The sequence below is a fragment of the Paralichthys olivaceus genome, chromosome 15 (genome assembly GCF_024713975.1).
Source record: "Paralichthys olivaceus isolate ysfri-2021 chromosome 15, ASM2471397v2, whole genome shotgun sequence".
NCBI lineage: Eukaryota > Metazoa > Chordata > Actinopteri > Pleuronectiformes > Paralichthyidae > Paralichthys > Paralichthys olivaceus.
In genome coordinates, this window is record NC_091107.1 from 19,706,731 (window position 1) to 19,728,923 (window position 22,193).

The 22,193-nt window shown below is 41.7% G+C and overlaps 1 protein-coding gene across 2 annotated transcripts; it reads right to left on the reverse strand.

The window, feature by feature from the left end:
* Positions 1-3,373: 3,373 nt before the first annotated feature.
* On the reverse strand, positions 3,374-22,162 carry map6a (microtubule-associated protein 6a). Of its 2 annotated transcripts, XM_020085350.2 has the most exons (5): positions 21,189-22,162; positions 8,607-8,820; positions 8,219-8,433; positions 5,094-5,204; positions 3,374-3,664 (listed from the first exon to the last, which is right to left on the reverse strand). In XM_020085350.2, the coding sequence occupies exons 1-5, from the start codon at positions 21,854-21,856 to the stop codon at positions 3,514-3,516; spliced, it is 1,359 nt and encodes a 452-aa protein (XP_019940909.2). In that variant the 5' UTR covers positions 21,857-22,162; the 3' UTR covers positions 3,374-3,513. The 2 variants fall into 2 exon arrangements, with proteins under 2 accessions (XP_019940909.2, XP_019940910.2); XM_020085351.2 differs by lacking the exon at positions 5,094-5,204.
* Between the last annotated feature and the right edge of the window lie 31 nt (positions 22,163-22,193).

Sequence of the window (22,193 nt, forward strand, 5' to 3'; positions counted from 1 at the left end):
GACACTTGGTGTCGCTGCTGGTTCACTTCTTCAGCTCTACTATTCAATGCAAAATGGCTCCCATGATTCACAGAGACATGTTTACAGTGTTTACAGGAGACAGGAGAAGGTACTGATTCAGGACGTAGTTTAGATTAGAGCAGAGGTTTGATTCCCATACATACATGTATGTTTTGGTTGAGATGAAAGGGAATAGAGATGTTATGTTCTGTCTTTGATGAGATGAGTGGTTTAGAAAATCTCCTGTATGTCTTTCTCAGTTAAAGCTATGGAGGGATCCCCCCCCCCTTCAATTCCCACAATCCCATGTTGTTGACTACAGGATCATAGATGCAGCTCCTCAACGTGGAGGGAGGTGAATACTAAACAGCAGAGGCTTTCACTTTTGAGAGGGGGGGTCCCTGGAGACCGGTGGCGAAGGACAGCTTACAACCATCTGGAGGGCTGCGCACGCCCCACCTCCTAATTAACCCATTCTGATCCACTCTCGGAGGCTTGGCAACCTGTCTCTATGGCAACGGCCCCAGTGCAGGGATGGAAGGAATAATGGATGGAAGGAGGTAGGGAGGGCATCAGCGATCAAAGTGGAGGGAAAGAGCGGGGAACCATTTCAGTTCAAATGCTTGAAATCTGCAGAAATGGGATGTTACTATTAATACAAAACAAATTGCGTGTTCCTACTCATGTTTGGCTGTAATGTGCAGATGCATGATCATTTATAGCTCCACAAACATGTGCACACATTGGTCACAATGAACAACGACCCCCATTGTTAAATACAGAAATCTGACGTCTGGGGAGCGATTCCAGAATTGATAAATCAGACCAGGGGATCAGCAGGGTGCACTGGAGGAGAAATGAGCTTTGAGACACGTCCATATTCTGGAAAGCGGCAGAGCCACATTCCCTCATAATGGCTGCAACGTGATGTATGTGTCCACAGGTTACCTCTTACCTCCCCCTCTTCCTCACATCCGTCTCCGTTCATCCAGGTCACAGGGCGTCTCTGAGACACAGTCATTCATCACAGTTTATGCCCTTTGTGTGTGTGTGTGTATTATGTGTGTGTGCAGGATGTGCAGGGATCTCCAAAGGTTTTCACTAACACTAAAAGATATTTTACAGGCCTCTCTACCTCCTGGACAATTGTAAATCACTGGCAGGGTCCGAAAGTTATTTAGTTAGTTGTGTGGGGTTTTTAAAGACTCAATGATACCTTTAGTGACATTTTGATGAAGACAAAACAAAAAGAGACAATTTAGGCCATTTGTCATTGTGTCTATTTTTCTTTCAACTGGCACCAAATTAATTATTTCCCCGAACTTCAACACTGAGAAAATGTAACCAACCTAAAGGTAGTTTACTGGTAATGAAATAAAATAAGCAATCACCTCCTTTCCTTCCACCTTACTGTCCATGTCATGAAGCAGAACTGTGTCAGTAGACCTCGTGGTACAGACGCTCCCTCTGGAACAGAATAGTACACACACTGTAACCCAACAGTAGTAATGGTGGGGAGCTCTCTGAGCACAGTTTTAAATTGTGCGTTTGCTCGTCTGCAAACGCACAATTACATGAATCCCAGAAATGTTCAGCACCAGAGCGTGTTGTGTTGAGACGTCACTGATGCAGGGGGCTGGTGCAGCTATATGTTGTGTGTACTGTGTGTGTGTGCGTGTGTGTGTGTGTGTGAGAGAGATTGTGAGGAGAGTTATTTATAGTGTCATTTACTGTTTGCTACAAAGCAAACAGCAGCATTGAGAGCAGGGCAGCTTAATGAGGAGTAAAACGAACAGCGACAAGGAAACAGCTTCTTTCCACTGAAGCCTCAAACCAGCTGATTTATTGAGGTCCGGTTTCTTCATCCCTCGTTCGCCCTTACATCCTGGCATATAGAACAATTAAATATGAGAGCCTGCATTAACAAAGCATCTAAAACGATTTCCAATAATTGCCTCTATTTATGCAGCTGTGTCTCAATTCATGGGCTTCATCTGTTGGAAGCTGGGACGACTGAACTCACACACACACACACACACACACACACACACACACACACACACACACACACACACACACACACACACACACACACACACACACACACACTCTCTTCTTGTCCAGACTGTGTTGAAAGGTTCAGGGCATTGTCCAGTCTGCCAGTCATTTTATTTTGAAATATCAGTTTGCTATCTGATATAAAAAGTCTCTGCCAAAGTTCACAGTCTAATCTTTAGGGAGCCTGATCCAAAACCAACAAATGACACATGTACTGTATTCATATGTGGATGTGTTTTATCTATATATGACAAAAAACAAGTTTAACTCTAATTCACCCTAAGCAATATTCACATAAATAAATAGGACAAAATCTGAGACTTTAATGATTAATAAACACTAACACACTAACACAGTTTTCACTGACTCATGGTTTAAAGGAAATTAGCTTCTTCCCAAAACTGCCAAATCATCAGCCACTAGTTCCTCTCAGGCATTCATCAATTTTTTCTTATATTCAGTGGTATGGAATAAAACCAATAAACAGACTTTGATGTGTAAAATCAGTGGAGTTCCTCTTTATGATGTTAAAAATGTAATACTACTAAACGTCTTACACGATGTACACAAGATGTAATCCATTCTCAGTGTACTTGGACTGTCCACACTTGTATATGTCACATACTGAATTTACGACTGGCTTCTAAACTGCTGCAAAATCCCACTCATGTACTTTGATTTGTTGGTATACCCATTAGCTTTGTCCTAAAGCAGAGCGAGTCCGTTAAATGTAATGTTAACAAAAAAACTTTCCAAGTAAAGGGATAATATTGAGACATTTTTGCCTTTTTTTGTTGACTTAAAAAAAGGGTCAGGGTTGTTTAAAGTTGAAGTAAGGTATCATTTTAACACAGGTTGGTACTGTAGTACTGTATCATTTCAGTACTAGAAGTGAAAAAGTTCTAATGGTGTGAAGAAGTTTCAAAATTACTTTTATCCTGAGGTTGATATTTCCCCTAATGAATTTCAACTTTACATTATAATGAAATGCAGGATTCCGATATCTGTGCAACACACTGAACTCATCATCATTCATCACTTCACACTGTTCTAACCCACTGTTTGAAAGTGACACAAAGTCAAATACAACATGGCAATCTGCAAGTAATGCTCATTTTATTTACACTAAAACCGGTCATTGTACAGAACAGTTTGTTATGTCATTGTTGTATAAGCACTTTATGGTGTCGTTTTTCTAACAGTTTTGACAATATCCTTTGAAATAAATTGCATGAAACTGTAAAATAATGTAGCACCTTTGCGATAATGCCATTTGCGTCAAACAGCTGTGACCTCTGAGCCAAAAACATGCGTGTTTCAAATATGTAGGCTGTTTTATTGTATGTGTAGGATTCATCTCTTTTACTAATCCACCTTAAATACTAGATATATACAGCACAGAGCGGCAGTCGGTGTATACAGGTGTAGCTGCCTCCTCCATCCTCAGAGGCAGAGCTACTCAGTCTGGTTCCCGTCTAGGGCAAAACGGACGACTCCGCCGCTCCTCCGTGGCTCGGGCCTTTCCAGTGGTGGTGGTGGTGGCTCTCCTCCAATAGCACCCTGGGAATGATGATGACTGGGTCGGAGAGGCTCGTCTTTAGCACCTCTAGGAGGCAGCACATGGTTACGTTACCAGAGAGGAAGAAGAAGGAGACAGAGAGAGACAAAGGATGAGGCATTTTTCTCAGGCGAACAACAGCAAAGCATTGGGATAAGTTGAGCTGAGCACCCTGTGACCACTCATTTCAGAGGAGAATATATCCGAGCTTTGTTTTAGGGACTACTACAGCTCCTTTATTCTGTGTTCCAGAGATGTGACATAAAAATGCCTCACGATAGTCTTGTGATTTAATTCAAAGTGTGTCTTTGAAAACTTCACTAATTGAATATGAACATAGAATAAAGCTTTTGTGTATTTTCTAAATTAAAGAGGTTCTGTGGTATATAATACCAGGGAATAATGTATTTTAACTATAATTTAACGTTATAACATTATGCTTATGGAATCTATGACTATTTTGGTCCCAAATTTCATACAAGTCCTGTTATAAAACATTGAAAATCACAAATCTTGTCAAATACGGGTCCGTGATCTAATTTGTGTCAGTATTTTTCGGTCCTTGAAGTTCAAAAGATTGAGAACCACTGATTTAGATCAATACAGACCAATGGTTTTAATCCCCTCTTTGACAGACTCAATTCATCTCTGTGACATGACATAGGGATGTCGATAGTTCAATGAGGGTCTCGGGGTGTTCTGTGAAACAAAGACACTAGATAGTACAAATTAGAGAGAAGATCATTAACATGCACTTACAATTTCCTTTGAATCGTCTTTTTCCAAAGCAGAGCATCTTCCCTCATTCCATTTATACTCACCCCAGTCGAGCTCATCATACATCCATGCCAAAACTCTACAGATATCTCGATCTAAACATAAACATCTGATTGCAGGTCCAACAGAAAAACAGTGGCAGCATGCGTTTGAATGAAAGAAAATGATCCTTATAGTCTAAACATAGTATGAACATTTTAACCATCAACGACAAGCTGAGATGCAAAATGCAACACTTCATTGATTTCATGACGTGTGAGGTAGTGACCTCCACTCTCCTCTCTGGGTGGGAAATTCACTAGTGTAATGATTCATAATTCAAAACAAGTCGTGCAGTTTGTTTGAGCCGTGATGAGGGAAAGGGTCACGATGGTGGAGATGATCGGACTTAAACCTGTGGCCTCCTTAAGAAAAGGCCCCTTAAGGAACCTTGCATGTGGGATGTGAGAGCAGGTGGTCAGACAGCCCTGTTCACCCCCTACTCTAGTGTCCATATGGAAGAGAAACACAGAGGGGCCATGACCTGAGGGGTGGGCCAGAAATAATGCGGTGGTTCACCCAAAAAAAAAAAATTGTGCCACTGTATTAAAACATTAAAACATAAACTCCATGAGCATGTATGAATATGAGAGTATGAGTAGCATTTCTGGCTTGGGCCTTTTTTTTTTTTTTTTGCTTAGCTGCGCTTGTGATGGGTTACCTGGGATTGGGTAGTGCACAGCCCCACAGGTGTTGCTTTAGAGTCTGCACCCAGCCAATATCTCGGATTGGCTGGCAGAGTTGTATGTAGTGGTACTGTTTTAGCACAACCCTTCAAATGAATCAGAATGTCACTCATTAGCAAAACAAGAAAGTGGACACAGCATCATCCAAGTGTGACGTCCTCAAATCAAATTCTAACCATGACACCAGACTAAGAAAGAAGAATGTGATCTCAGCAAATGTAACATCACACATTAGTGGTGTGTTGTTTTTTTTTCACAATAAAGTGCATCAATAATACATTAACTAGAGGTCTAAGAAGCACATGACATCTTATTCTGGAATAAGTGTCTGGGCATCCTTTGGCTTGCATGTTGCTCTGTAAGTAAGATGAGTTCTTGGAATATATTGAGACAAGGTGCAACAATAATATATTCTTCAGTTCTCACATGGGGCAACATGCAGGGCCTGGAGCAGATGCCAGAGCTTATGCCAGAATGTGGCGCAGTCTTGGATAAGCATAGAAAGAAGTGGTGAGAGCAAAATTCTCTTCCATGTGGATTCATTGAATAAAGGTCGTCTCTCGGGACAAAGACTGGGACAAGAGGAATGCTGACAGATACCTGCAACCACTACTCTTTAACCATTAACAAAAGGAAGCGAGAAGACACTGCGTTTTTTTGCATTTATTTGTAATGTTTCATTAAATATGAGCAAGCAGGTAGAAACACAAGCACGTCACAGTCAATTTTCTTTTTTTTTTTCTTTTTTTGCCCAAGACATAACTTTCTTTACCATACTTTCTATCCTTATTTGCCTAATAGTCACATAGATAGCACCAGGTGTGTGGTGTGCTAAGCACTGTTTACATTTACTGCCAATGACAGAGCCCCCCACCCGCCTCCCTCCTTCCCTCCCTTCTGTTATCACGTGACAAAGCGTCACCCAACCAAAGGCTGCAAAATGCTAATCAGTCGGGGCCCTCACTGCTGATGAGGCGCATGCTCGGCTTGGATAGACACGGCGGTGGTGGTGGCGACGATGGTTGCTGCAGACACCACAAAAAACAGAGGCGGTTACACTCGTCCAGTCAGAATGGAGGGCGGGATGTTGGGTGGCAGAACTAATGAGAACAGTCAGGTGAGTGTGGGGGGTGGAGCACATTGATGACAGTACTCTTTTAATCCCAGAAAAGGTGTTTCTATATGTATTTATACTAAGATTTAGAGAAAGCAGCGGGATGCTTTGGACTGACTATAATATATACACAAATGTATGTTTTATATACACGGGAGGTTATAATTGGTTTTAACAGATTAACAGTTACAGTACAGCCAACTTCTTGTTCCCTTTTCTTCAACACATTTTATTTAGAAAATCTGGATTGAAAAAAACAAAAACAGGCCGAACATCTTGTTTTGTAAAATTTTGCGAGATGCCTCTTACAAACATACACACATGGCACCAGCATGTGGAACCTGCTGCACAATAGAAAAGTGAATCCAGTCTTTAATCATCATTTTAAACAAACTCAACCCCATCAAACCAACATACTGATTTTCAAATTGGAATTTAGGCAAAACAAGAGGAACCGCTTGGATTCAGAAACAGAGAGCGATGAGCAATAGAGTCAAAGTTACACCTGCATCACATCACTGTGGTTCGGTTATTGGTTTATAAGTGAATATTACATGAGGTACATTATTATTTATTAAGAAAATATTAATTTGAAGTGTGAATCTGTGCTTCATCCATTCAGCTCCCTCTATAACAGTGATGTGAGAAGTGCTATTAAGCAGCAATATGAGCCGTCTGCAGGCTAATCACATTGGTTAAGGTCACCCCCAGGCAGCGTACGTCTAAAAACAGAAGGTGTGTGTGTGTGTGTGTGTGTGTGTGTTTGAGTGCAGGCTACAGCAACTGCATATCATGTTGTGAAGCTTCACAGACGGCTCAGTTAATGTGTTGGAGGCGATTTTACAGAATTATGACCTATGAAACTGACAGCTCTGCACACTGAGCTTGATGGACAAACTAAACCACTCAACAGAACATTTAGCAGCTCATCCCTCTCTGAATCTGAAAAACCTTGTTACTCTAATGTAAAATATCACCACGAGTGCATGACAGTGTTATCTAATTCAGCGGGAACACTCATCTGCTATGCAAATGACTGGTGTTTAATGCATAATCAGTCTAGTGTGACCCACACGGTTTGTTGGCAACAAATTGGGTGTTACAAAATAGCCTGAGTCAAGTTAAACACCACTGTATGAATGAGCTGCACATGGATGGAGGAGACAGACAAGGTGTTTTTCTTCTGAACTTATATAAGTTTACAGCTGACAGTAGAGTTTAAATATAATGAGACAAAATCAAATTTAACAAAGTGTTGCTCAACACATGCTTAAAGCCCTGAGAGCTCGACATGAACAGAGAACAGAAGCGCTGATGACAGAGCAGCTACAGATCAAGCTGTGGATCAGACACTATTGCTAACCAAGCAGCACATTTATCAAAGGATTTTCAGACTGCTGTGAAATTTAGTAAATTAATCATTAGATCATACCCAAAGTGCCAAATTGAATATCTTTATTTCATAAAACCAAAAAAACAAAAGGAAAAAAAATCCTTGATAAACTCAGCAAAGCAATCTGCTCAGCCGATCAAAGCCAACCTTTCAGAATCGCTTGTTGGTGGGCCCATACAATAAAAGCCGTCCAATGGCTAGCCAGGCAGCCAGTAGCCATGGCAACCTGGAGATGGAGGCGAGCAGAGTGGGGGTGGTGGGTGGCATCAAATGGTGGAGGAAGAGGATGCTCCTACTCCGTACTATAGCCTTTACTAAAGCATGAGGCATGAGCAGCAATGACATGTCATGTGGACATCTTATTCTAGTATCATTGTACAGAGTCAAGAGGTAGGACAGAGAAGAATAAAAGAATCACAGACTGAATGAGAGACAAAGAAGAGACGAAGAAGAGAGTGGAGGGCGAAGCAGAGAAGGAAGAAGACAGAGATGAGAACAAAGATGAAGAACCTTAATTCATTTTGCAGCCTCTGTGTCTGATTTCCCCCAAAATATAAGAAATAAAAAGAGAAGTAGTGCTTAATGATTTTTACTCTTTTGCCTCAGCCAGTTTGTTGTTCATCTCTTTACTTTTCTCCTTGTCCCCCACCGCGGGCCGGTTCTCGGACTGGTTCTCCGAGGTTGTCTTCTTGGAGCCCCTCAGCCCAGCGCTCTGCTTATCTTTGGCTTTCTTCACTGGCTTGCCCTGGCCAGCCGCTGTGGCTCCAGACTTTTTGGGTTTAGAGCGAGGGACACTATATCTGTCAACCTAAGGATGTCGGATAACGGAAATCAGATTGCTGGGATGGCTATTAAGTTCTTAAACTGTGGTGTGTGATGTTATAGCATGACAGTAATTTGAAGATTTTATCAGCACCCCTTTCTTTCCCCACCAGAATTTAATTCAAACCATACTACAAGGTTAGAAAGGTGCATTCTCACCTGTTTGCTGGAGTCTATGTAAGGCTCGCTGTACAAACTGCGTATCCTCCTCCTCTCCAGGGCCTTGTTGTCAGCCGGCTGCAGTGGGGCTTGCCCCTTGAAGGTGGCGCTGTAGCTGGTCTCCAGGCTGGTCTTCTCATCTGGTGGCAGGTACTGGGACTTGGCCCGGATCATCTTGGCGGGCTTCACATCTCTGTAAGCCTTGAATTCATTTCTGTGGAAAGAAGAAAGTTGGTCGTCATGACATAATCTAGTCTACTACCAGTGCTTTAATAGCCACTAACAGTGAAAGTTAATGAAGGGCTGTTACAATGCATCGGTGAGGGTAACACATTATCTTACACTCTAAATACTTTTGTTAACAGAACATGTTAATGATCTTTAACCAGGATACCTAAAGTCTTGAAGGGATAGTTCACTGAAAAATGATGGAAGGGTGAGTGAAGTGTTTGAGTCCACAAACACTTCTGGAATCTCAGTGGTAAACTTTGTAGCAGCCGAATCCGGTAAATTTGAACTCAACAGAAAAAACATAACATGCCTCCATACTGCTCGTGTGGTGTCATCCAAGTGTCCACAATCCCAGACGTTCATAGTCGACTCGAAACAAGGTGATTTACACCACGTTTTCAGCCTAAATGTTTACTGGAAGTGGCTAAGCTAGTGGACTTAGCTACACGATGGTGTGTCCGAGGGTCCGTGAATGTACCTTGTAGAAAGACATGAGAGGACATATAGGCTAAAAACCTGGTTTAAATGACTTCGTTTAGCGTCGTATATGGATGTCAGGGAACTATCCCTTTAAAGGTCTTATGTTAGTGTAGCAGTTTGAATGGCCACTGCACTATTTTTCCAAAATGTCAAGCTCCTCACTGCATAAAACGTTTTCTGACAACAATATTTCCCAATCACCTAACCCTGGCTCATTACATGTATAAATATGCTGGTGTTATTATCCATCTGGAAAGCAGAGATCACTGTAAGTCAGTGGTGTGAGTAAATTGCTGCAGTTTCTTGTTAACTGTCTGAAAACAACCTTCTTTGTTAGATCACCTATTGAACACAGTACCTCTACTGAAACAGATTTACAAGTTTTTAGTTGCTGACTTCAGAAAATATGTTAAGTGGTGCATCAGTACTGTAGTGCAGTACTGTAAACGAAAGGGGTGTGCACCACAATCTGACTGTCACGCAGCAGTTCTGATGAAGGTCAGCAGTGTGGCCTTCACACAGAGCAGACTGACCTGCAGCATGAGTTCTGTGTCTGCCTCCTCACATCTCAAGAGCTGTGGATAAGAGCACAGACCCAGCAGCCTGAGAGCAGGAGCATATTCATGTCTTTTACATTAATATCACACCGCATCTCTCTCTCTCTCTCTCCTTTATACTATTTACACTAATTTATCTGCAGAGTACTGTTTACCCTCTGCATTTTTCATCCAGTCATTTGCACCAAACCACCATATGTCACATTTACAGAAACAGTACATTAATTACCAATACGTGCATTGTGATCAGTGGTGCTAATACAGCAAATGTATCGTATAAACCGATGGGAACACGGGTTTCTCCTGAAATAGAGATTTTAATCTCATTAAGAATCTTAATCTGGTCTAGGTGAAAAATATTATATGTAACTTGTGAAACAGAAGCTGATATAACATATCTGTCTGCCTGGTCATGACAATGAGCTTCAAACTTTATGCGCATTGTATTTCTCTCTGTTCATTCTTGGTTTTTACAGCGAGTAACATAGGAGATGCATTTACTGTTGTGAGTGAGCTGGGTTGCACACCAGAAAATGAAAAGACGGAAAAAATAATGTAATAGCACATAATAACTAGTGAGCTTATGGTTGAGCTGCAAAAATACAGTATAAAATAGTTAAAACTGTCATTATCATCATCAAGATAAGAGACATATACATTCCAGAATTTGACCCCTGTGTCCTCATCCAAAACATTGAAGTCATTTTTATGGTGTCTCACATGATGACACAGCACAGTTCAGTGCAGTATCCAAGTATCCAAGACTCACCGAAAAGCCCCTGTTCCCTATGTAAGTAAAGAAAAGCACTACATCAGGCAACACCACTACGTGTGGAAACAGGCGGAGACGAGGGCCGGCTGCTGTACAAGAGACTCATTAGAGTTTATAAGGCCAAGTCTAATGGAAAGACATCAAATCAATAACTGCAGCTATGGAAAACAGCCTCAGAGAGCATGTGATTCTGTTTAGTGTAATGTATGTGGCAGGGACAGGGGCACTGATTTTACGTCTTCTGATGTACTACACGGAGGAGGAGGCTGTAAGACTGTAGCTGAGTCGCCTGAGTTTCCATCACTACGTAAAAGCTGCGTTCTGACCCCACCGGTTCTCGTGGTGAGTTGTCATGAGTTAGCATGTGGGAGGGAAACGACAAACAACAACAGATTGTGCGATGAGAACGGCACAGTCCTGGATTTACAGGATAAGCCCTGAGAAGTGAGTGTGTTTTCATTGGCTGTTGTTAAATCTGTGTTGGTATTGCCAATATTTCTGTCCCTACAGAAGGCTGGAACTGACAGGGCTGAATTGATGACTGTTATTTTAAAGCTGCACATGTTTTTCCTCCAACCTTTGTGAAAGTGTGGCAGCAGAATATAAATACAGACAAGTGACGTGTTACAAATTATTCAACAGATTTTCAGTTAAAAGTGGTCAAGCTTTAACTTTCAGCACTCCATCTCCCCATGGATAGAATTAGTTCATTAATTCAAACTTAACTTAGCTAGCAGGCCCTCAAATTACATTATATCTTGCCAGCCATCCATCCATCCATTATCTAAACCAGTTATCCTTTGAATGGGTGTGGGCTAGCTGGAGTCAATCCCTGCTGCCTTTGGGCGAGTTGGCTTACACCCAGGACAGGTCACCTGAGGACTCCACATTGATACGACCTGGTCAGTCTTCACGTTCAAACCATAGACTGTGGATAAATATGGACAACATGACAGCCCCCATGAAGCCAAATCATCTTGATCACCACCTGGCGGCTGCCTGCAATGTAGGCCATAAACCTTGCCTCCTCCATGGTAGTGGATGTGACATTGAACAAACAAAAATAAATTAAATAAAACATTTTTTCTCAAAGATTGTGTCAATCATTTTAGGTTGTTCAAGTATTCATATTTCTGACAAGTTTGGTTGTAAGTAGATATTTGATGCTATACAAACAGGCTGAGCTGAGACTGACTCACGATTGGTCCAGTGTGGGTATTGTTGGGATCTGACTCTGACCCCATTATACATCAAAATAACAAGATGGCAGAACCTGTATAACTTTTGTACAATATAAGGAAGAGGAGGTGCGTTGTTCATTTTTATCTGCAGTTTATGGTTAAAACTCAGAGCCTTCTTGCTGTGAGGCGACAGTTCTAACCACTGGAACACTGCAGTCTTTTCTGTTTCTAAGACTGAAGCATTAAACGTTGTTTTACAAACTCTTTTTAATAGAAAGCCTGGTGACAGTGATATGGCTGCTGCATACAACTGGTCCAGTGGTGCAGAAGAGAGTTGGAAATACGAGGAGATATTACACAACACCACCAAAGTCCACTTTCAATGCTCAACTGGGCCAAGAAGCCGCAGCGCAAAGACAGGTTACACAACAATGTCCAAGGCCAAGGGTATAAAGCACTCACATGGCACCACAGGGTGCGTGTCTTAGAAATAGACAGAGAAAGAGACAGTGTTGGTGCAGGCAGTGTTCACAGTGTGAAACACCGGTCTGTACTCTAAGATAGCCCCTATTCACCAACATATGACTGTGTAACAATAACCCCTGTGTCTCAGAGGCCAGTGTGTACTTGGTACTTGTGTAAAAAACAATTTTCACAAAGGTTTCTCGCTTCAGTGGCTGTTATATCACACAACTGTATCTAGCTACTGTACATCATGGGCAAGAAAACAGACTGAGGTTCACATGAGGCTGTATCCGTCAGCTCTGTAAATATTATCTCAGTGGTCTGTTCCTCTGGGCAGATGTAGACATAGACCTTTTACTGGGTAACAAAGCAGCAGTTAATTCAGATCATAGAGCACCGGCAGCAGCTGAGGTACTGAGCATAGATGGTAAGCTGTGTATTTTGCAGTTGTGTTTTTAAAAATGTTTCACATTTTAAATGAAGAATACTTCATACAACTAAGTACGTCATACTTTATATTACCGTTATTCCCACTATCTTTTCTCCATGATATTGGTTTGCCTTATACTGTAAACAGCAGTCATGTGTCTTAGCTTATTCTAGACACTAAATATACAAAACAAAACGAAAAAGGGTTTTACAAAACCAAATCTTTGCACCATGTGGAGACAGAAACTGAAGTGATCATACAAACAAAACATACAATACTGCAACTACTACTTCCATTTTAGTCCTATTTTCTCAACTCCTTTTTTTCAAACTGTGCACTCTTCCCTCTCTTTATATCAATTTAATATTGATGTATGTATCCATGTATATATTTTTATTCTATTGTTTTATTGTTGTTTGTTGTCCTTTATTTTACTGCATTGCTGAGTATGTTGTGGCTTTTCTACGATTTGCTAACTTAGCACTTATATTTTAGCACTCTGGTTTTGAAAGGTGCTGTAGGAAAGTTTATTGTTATTATTATTTATATTATGGAAAACAAATATCAAGGTCAATCCACCCGAGTGAAGCCAAGATAGCACAAACCGTCCGGTGAGTAAAAAACGCATGTGCTGGAAAAGCGCAACGTGTTTTTTATTTTAAGGAATTAGATGTCAGCTCACGCTGGTCTGCTGATAAAGTCTCAGCCCCAAAGGTACTGTAAAAAGCGTAATTGCTAAACTGTATCAAATTAGTCTTTTTTGTTAAGTGGTGACTCGTGTCTCATTTTCAGACACTGACTTTTCAGGTCACCTGCAATAAATCTTATAATTACCTCCAACAAGGAGGCCATATCTTCATCAACTTATTTTTGTCAACTGTTTCAGTTTTGTTGCATTTGTGTCACACAAATGAAAATAAATGTAATCTCAAACTAGCTCCTGTTTTATTCTCTATCACTATTTTTGTGTTTCTGAATTCTGTCCTGCTTTGTTAGTTCCATAGATGTTGTTCTGCTCTCTGACTCACTCAGGCCCAACATGTTATATTTATACAAACATACTGCCTGATACTTCTTGCTGTGGGTCTAAAGCTGCTTTGGACGGCTGACCCCTGCGACCCGCTGCGGTGGAAGGGATGTACAGAGAAAGGCCTCATCACTGCAACCAAACACTGGCACTGACAGGGGTGGAAACCCGCCAGGGTACAGCACTGCTGAGCTTCATGCAACCCTACTCTAACATGGTACAATCTGGACCCCTCACCAAGGGACAGTCATGAGAGGAGAGAATAAAAACAAGAGCCTGCATGTTTGTGCATGGTGGATACAAACCATGTAGAGCTGAACAGTTAAAAGCAGGGTGACAGGTTGCTGGCAAGCCACAGAAAACCACCCGGGAGTGGAGTAGTCTATAAGTCAAATCCACTACAGCCACATATAAATCTATCTGTATTTTAAAGTCCAAAATCAATAATATGAGCAACAATTAGAGCATAAATATCATAAAAACCTGTTCAACACAGGAAACAGTATTCAGACATGAGTAGTCTATTTTCCCATATCATCCAAATCATAAGGAAAGTTCAATTGTAATTCTGCTAAAAATGTCCACTAGATAGATAAATAGAAGATAGATAGATAGATAAAAAAATAGTTAAATAGATAGATGGATAAAGAGATAGAAGGTAGATAGATATAAGATAGATAAATAAATATAAGATAGATAGATAGATAGATAGATAGATAGAGGTAGAGCAACCTTGTAGTTACCTTGTCCAGTAACTACAAGGTTGGTGGTTCGCTCAGCGGCTCCTCCCTTCCAAGTGTCCTTGTCCCTGAACAAAATGACCTGACAGCTGAGCAGACAGTGTGATTGATGTGCTAAGGGGAGAGTGCTGGACATAAGCACTGTATGAATGTGGGTGTGAACGGGTGAATGGTGAAACTGCGAAGCGCTTTGCGTGGTCAATCAGACTAGAATAACTAAAGAGAAATACAGATCATTTACCATAGATTGAGAGATAGATAGATAAATAGATAGATTTTGGAGATTGTTGATGATTCATTTTTAAGGTCCTCTTGTATTTACTTTGTGTTATTTGTATATTGTGATCATATTCACATATGTTAGATGTCTTAGAATAAAATTCTGTTGTACAGACACATGACATATATTTATGTGGACGTTTTTATTGGCCTATTCGTTTGGACCCATAAAATGCTAAATCAGCCCCAATCCAATAACTCCTTTTATATTCTGCGCTTTGAAATGCTGTAAACCATGAATACATCTGAGGCAAATGTCCGTGTAGTATTCATTGGCAGTGACTACAGAGATTCTGACTCTACAACAGTGCAGGGCAGAGATAAAGGGCTGGCCGGCTTCTCTCAGAGTATTATTTCATGGACTACTTCTGCCCACGCACAGTGCAGCAGCTCCACTTCCGAACAATGTTTCTTGGTGTGTAAGTGGGCGTGGAGCCTGGCTTCTGGTCAGTACTCCCTCCTGGGATCAGCTGGCCTCATCACTATCTCTCCACTGCCACTTAGGCTCAGTGGAAACTGCCCATTGCAGCATTACAGAGGGACTGGCAGAGGGTCAAATTTCATCGAGTATTCTTGGTATCATGTCAGTAACTGTTTGCGTGAGATGGTACACATTTAAAGGCATATCATTAATTTTAATAAGACATACTAAGGGCATAATGTTAAACCTTCTAAAGAGAAAGCATTTCCACTGGGTGCTGTATAAAAACTTTGCTGCCAATTTGTCCCAAAGTGCATGTTTTCAGTTTATTTACAGCAGGTTCAACTGGGTTTGCAGCATTTTACATGATTCATTCAGACCCAGAATCTAATCTGAAGTTACTTCCTTGTGAAAGAACTGTAATCAGATATGATAAAATCAGATTAGACTGGTTACATAAAATGGTTAGCTGGAGCTGGCAGAGCTCTGAATTGATGCAACAACTGGATGCTGGATATCAGTTGAGATTTTAGGATTACATTTTGGCAAAAATATGTGGAAACATCGCACAAGTAAATCCCGCTGGTTTCACTATCAGCAGAGAAAGAGCTGAAAGCTATCTTGGGCTTTTTGATGTCACAACCAGACGTTTTTACAGCTGGTGCTGTCTCTGTGTCTCGGAGCTGGAGCAGAATCTGTGTTCCTGCATTCACTGCTTTTCAGAGAAACATGAAGCTCTGCAGTCTTTCAAAGAAGATCGTTTTAAAACCACGGCCTGTGTTCATAGTGCACTGTCTGCTGCTGTAAATGCTAAATACATGTGTGAATGTGACATGAAAGACAAAAATCATTATGACTTTCCTGAGCATTGTTGTCTGATTCTTTATGAGAAACATATCAAAGGGAAAAAGCTCCTGAGATTGTACTACTGCGAAGAATGTGGAGCTATGATATGTGACACAAATCGAAATTCGAATCTCAAGCCTTCTCAGCATCTCTCTCTCTCTGAACTCTTTGAACCTGCTCTACCTGCCTCACTGTCAGCAGTGAAACACAATGCACTCATATTTGCTATTGTCATGCATTTGCTTGGTGAATCTTTACGCAATGTGCTCTTTAAATGTAATTTATTATACGCCACATATCCCACAATGCAACATGTAACGCTGACAAGATAAACAATGGCGATTGTCTTTTTCAGCAGTGGCGCTGACTAAATGAAAAGTCTAACAAAGACTCCAGCAGCTTCTGTCTCATGCAGAACATGACATTTTAAAAATAATGCAGCGGCGAGATGAAGGCGGGACAGAAATTGTCACTGGGAGACTGTGGGCTGAGAACGATGCACCAACTTGGGCAAGAAAAGAAATATTTGACAGGGGTAAAAAGAAGTAGTTGCCTTTAACATCTCTCTGGTGCACTGCAGAAAAAGAGGCTTTGCGCTCAGCAAGCTTAAAGGTTTATGAACAGCGAATGTCCCAGAACAGAACTGAGGGGAACAGGGTTGTTTAAAACACAACCAGCAAAGACAGCTCATGTGGTTTTACAATGAAAGATGGTTCTTGCACTTTCTAGACTTTGAGAAAGAAAAAGGTTTCACTGAAACTATAGCCCCAAGATACAGGATTTCTTTTAAGGCTCAGCCGAGATTCTCTTTTTTATATAAACACGTAACTTTATAATACAACTTCTTTGTGAAGGTTAAACTTAAATTAAGTTTTTTAAACATCGTGACCAAGATAAGTTTGAGTAAAAGGCAAATTCGTAGTTTCCTCGTCTGCCAGCAAAGTGACCTTTGTTGTCCACTATTGTCTTTGTGACATGTCATCATCCACCTATGTCCACTATATGTCCAAATGCAGCCTTAAAAGTGTGACCAAGCTAAATGTGCATATCGACTGTGCGTGCTCTCGGTACAACCATTTCACCTAATGGAATCAAAAGGAAAGTGAGATCAGGTATGCATGGGTGGAACCTGAGGCCGACATGGTTTTAGTATGAATGGATCTGTGGGTATTCATGTGTGACCCAAATAAGTGCAGAATGAGTTTACAGCCGAGGAGCTCTGTTAGTTCGTGTTCAGGTACCATGGTGGTGCTTTGACCTGAATGCTAACATCCATCTGCTACTATAACAACAATGACAATGCTAACATGCTTATTTGCAGAGGATATAGGTTAATGTTGTACACTATACTCACAATCTTAGCTCAGCATGTTAGCATGCTTACATATGCTATATTATACACACAGGTGAGTCATCACCAATAAATTAAAAATCACAATCAGTTCTGAGAAAGATGCCCTCATGTGATTGGTCGTTATGGTTATAATCAGTGTGGTCGGATTATAAGAATAACGTGTAGCCAATGTCATGAAAACTCCCTACAGACTGTAAATAAAGATGGACAACAAATTCCCACTTCCTCCCGTGAAGCCACCATCTTGTGCTTTCAATGTCATTTGGTCCATGTCCCATCTGCTAACATCGAGGAAGCAGGATTTATGGCATATACTGCAGCCACCAGGGGACAATCAAGAGGATTTGGCTTCACTTTCAGGGAGGGTGTTATGTTGTCCATCTGTCAATACAGTCAATGCAATTCATCCACTAGATGTAAAGATATTTGACTAACAGCAAAAAGACAACCTCTTGGCGGCGCTAGAATACATGTCAGGTTATCACATAGTCATGGGGATTTCCCCCAGAGGATGTCGGCATGTTAACGCAATTTGTGGAGTAAAATTTTACAGCAAGACTACAGAGCCAAGGAGGTGACATGGAAATGAAAATAACTGATGTGCACAATTGAGTAATTACTCATCTCCACCCACGACATTTTCTTTGTGGCCCCATTAAGTCAGCAGGAGGTTTGAAGAAGATATTTTTGAGGTGCTTCAGAACTCTTAAGCTGAGGTTTGTGAAGTGGCGTCATCAACGTTTTTTTATAGATGCTGTCCTGAAAAATATATTTAAAGGATCTCAAAAATAACAACTTCTACAGCCATGTGAGTCCAACATCAAAATAGAACTGTACTGAATCAAATCCAATGAGAATTTGAAGTGTGCACATAAGATGAGACTAATGGCATTAAGATATAATAAAGAATGCTAAATTGAGAGTATAAATCAAAATTGAAAGGATGAATTCTAAAAAAAATCATCAAATAAACTTTTTATTACACATCTTAGACTCTGTGTGGTCCTGATGTTGAGCTGAGGCATTCATAGGAAACCAAAGCAATGGTCTGACCGACCAACAGACTGTCAACTATCATGCTACCAGCATGTCTAAAAATAAACTTGTCACTGGTCTTTGGTGTCATTATTTCTAATTTACATTAAACATAATGGTATTTCTGGATTGTTCTTTTGTTATGTCTTGTCTGATACTGATATTTATAGCCACGCTCTGCTGGAGCTAGAAGAAATTAGGACCCCAAACTGGTCCTGTCTTCTAACAGCACAGATTAAAATAAACAATGCTGACAAAGGGAAGGCAATTCTCTGTGTGCAGGATGGTTTTATAATTTACTTCATGGTGTTTATCAGTTTCTTCAAGACAGAAATATCCTGATTAACAGCAGTATTAATCCTTATCAGGATTGTTTTTTTTCTCCATTTTGATGATAATTTTGGTTATAAATTGTTCTACCTCCACCAAGAAGCTGTGTTTAACCCCTGTCTATTGTTTGTCAACAGGATTATGCAAAATATTCAGAACAGATTTCCATGAAACTGATGGGAGGCTGGATGGGACATGGGCCAAGAATGTAGCCATTCCATTTTGGAGTGGAGTGTGACAAAGGGAGGATGCTGGCACTTTTAATCACTTTCTCTAACATTGTGAAAAATCTGGAACATTTCAGTAACTGATATTTATGAGTGTGTGAGATTTGGTGCAGCCTGGTTGAAGGAATGCGCTCTACTGACTGGGTTTCTAGTTATTTCAACGATTTTTCACAGCATGTGAACTGGACAGCACCTTGTTGTGACGACATGATAATTATTTTTTATGTTTGAACAAATTGTGGTGTTAAAATGAATTATTCCAAACTGTAAGGCTGAACAAAATTTGTTATCTAAGTTTTTGTTTCACACATATGATCAGTTTTACGGTCCAGTGATTGTTTTATTAATATTGTGATATTTCAACAATATCACCCAGACCTAACTGAGCAATTAGACAGTTTGTTTTAACTGCAGTGATGGTCCTGTGTAATGGTGCATGAATATTCAATAATGTAAAAGTGGAAGCCAAAGCACATGTGTGTGAATGTGTGTGTAGCTGTGAGCCCAGTCCCTGTAGTATTAAGCCACAGTTGACCTGCTTAGAGTCTCCTCTGGCAGAGGAAGACAGAGGGTTGACGGGGCTGCTTCTTGTTACGGTGCAGCCATTTCATGCCGTGTGAGGAGGGAGAGCCCGGGGCTGCACCATGAGGACCCCTCAACAACACAGGCTCAGCAGCGTGGCACCAAACAGCTGGAGGACTGGCTCACCGATCTCACATGCACACATACTGTAGCGCCATTCACCTCTGCCTGCCAAATCCTGCCTCAACCCAAACCTGCATTCTGTGATAACACTGAGCATGAAGTGTAAGAATAAGCCACCTGTAACACTGAATCTAATTATTTGTTTTACAAATGGTAATATTCAGCACAACAGCGGAGATATGACCAATCAAGTTGAGATAAATATTAAATATTCAACACTCAAAAAAAAAAGAAAGCCAAGAGCAGTAGTAACAAGAAAAAAAAATGCTGGAGTGTGAAATGGATCTCATATATTACATCGTCTCACCACCAACCTTCACAGAGCACAAATGCAACCTGCAACAATGACACACATTTTTGCGAGGCAAGCATACAGTGACAGTGACATGCGTGACTTGATGCTTACCCATCCACCCGTTCCCGTCATCCTCGGGAACATTGCATAATAGGACAGAGATTAGCCTTGTGGGCCCTAAAACATCAGCAGTGTCTGACAACAACTCAACCTTGTCCTTTCCATCTGAGTGAAACTAAATGTAATGTTTTCACATCATCTGTGTACCTCTGAGCTGCTTAGTTTCAAAACAACAAGCATTTGTATCCAGTTCGAAAATTCTATTTTCTTTAAGATTATGTGGTAAATTAGTCACCGACAATTAATTTTTCACACGTCTCTGCGGAGGCCTGCAATTCAACCACTAGAAGAGCATTTATCTTTGAACTAACTCCCATTTTTAGAGTATTTGCTCCAGATCAAACCCTTTTAAATCAAAGGTTTGTCCAGAGTCATACAATTGCTAAGACTATGGCAAAAAAATACCCAGGATAAATATGGGTTTTTCGGTGCCTCATTTTCAGGAAGCAGAAAACAGTCAAGTAAAAGGTCGACATGATCATGTCTTCTGCAGATATACACTAGTAATGTCTAAATCCTCTGGACATATAACTGTCCTGCTGTTAATTAAGTTAGCTAATCAAAGTATGATCTGTATATTACTTTGACCTCTATGACCGCTTCAGGGCCGCCTGGGGCCTCTGGACTTCCAGGTTAGTCCTCTACCTCCCAGTGAAAGGCTATGAACAGGGTATGAAAGGTGTATGAACATATGAACTGGGTACAAACAGATTATGAACCGGGTACGAACAAGGTATGAACATGGTATAAACAGGGTCTAATCAGGGTATAAACAGGTTATGATAAACCGGATATAAACCACTTATGAACATGGTATACATATGGTATAAACATGTTATGAAGATTGTATGAACATGGAAAACAGGGTGTAAACAGGGTGTAAACAGAGTCTAAACAGGGTCTAAACAGGGTATGAACATGGTATAAACAGGATCTAAACATGGTATGAACAGGGTGTAAACAGGGTATGAACAGGGTGTAAACAGGGTATGAACAGGGTATAAACATGGTATAAACATGGTATAAACAGGGTATAAACATGGTATCAACAGGGTATGAACATGGAATAAACAGGGTATGGACTCACGTGTATGAGCTGCCGGCTTTGATCTCCTGTTTGATCTGCCTGTTTACAGCATCCGCCGCCGCCCTCCCTTTGCCCTCTCCGTCCACCTTCAGGACGACTTGTTGTTTGGTGGGCCGTTTTTTCCTCTCGGGACCCGGCAGCAGGTCTTTCTCCTGCACCTTGTCGGCTATAGCGCTCTTCTCCACACCGCTGTCAACGTGCTGCTTCGCGTGTCTGGACCTGTCCGGTGCCCGGTCCTCCCCGGCGGCTGGAGGTTTCGGTATCCAGGGATGGTCGTACCTTTTCGGGATGGGCCAGGGCTTGTAGTCCTTCTGGTACTGGGTCTCGCTGTTGAACGGCGTCTCGGGCCCGTGGTACTCGTTCTTGGGTTTGCAGCTCGGTTCCGGTCGCACCTTCCAGTGCTTGAAGTCCTCGCGCATCACCGAGCTGCACACGCGCTCCTCGGAGACGCACCTCCGCGGCGCGCGTGGGGCCGTGGCGCGGGCTTCGGCGCGAGACGGCTGCGTTTCTATGGCGACCCGGGCCTGCGGCGGCTGCAGCTGGATGTGCTGCATCTCCGACACGTCCGTGTACTTGGTGAAGACCAGAGGCACCGCGATGTCCGCCTTGTCCAGCTGGTTCCAGAAGCGGGCCATGCAGCACGCCCTGCTGATACAGGGCCACGCCATGCTGCGGGTCACACAGCGACACAACAACCCACGAGAAGCTCCTGCTGCTCCGGAGCCGAGCGGAAAAAAAGATCCTCCTTACTCTCCGAGAGAAACAAGATGTCCGTGTGTCAGGCTGCGGGGATGACTCCGCTGTTGGCGTTAGAGCAGGTTGTCAGGTAAATCCATCGTGCTCGCAAAATACACAACCACAGAATTGAACCAGTGTGATTTCTTAGACAACAGCCGCACTGATGTTAGCTCTGCTCCCCCGTGTGTCCCTCTGTGTCCCGGACCTGTCTCCACATCACTCCACGGCACAGCACTGCGAGACAACCCGGCCCCGCCCGCTCAGCAT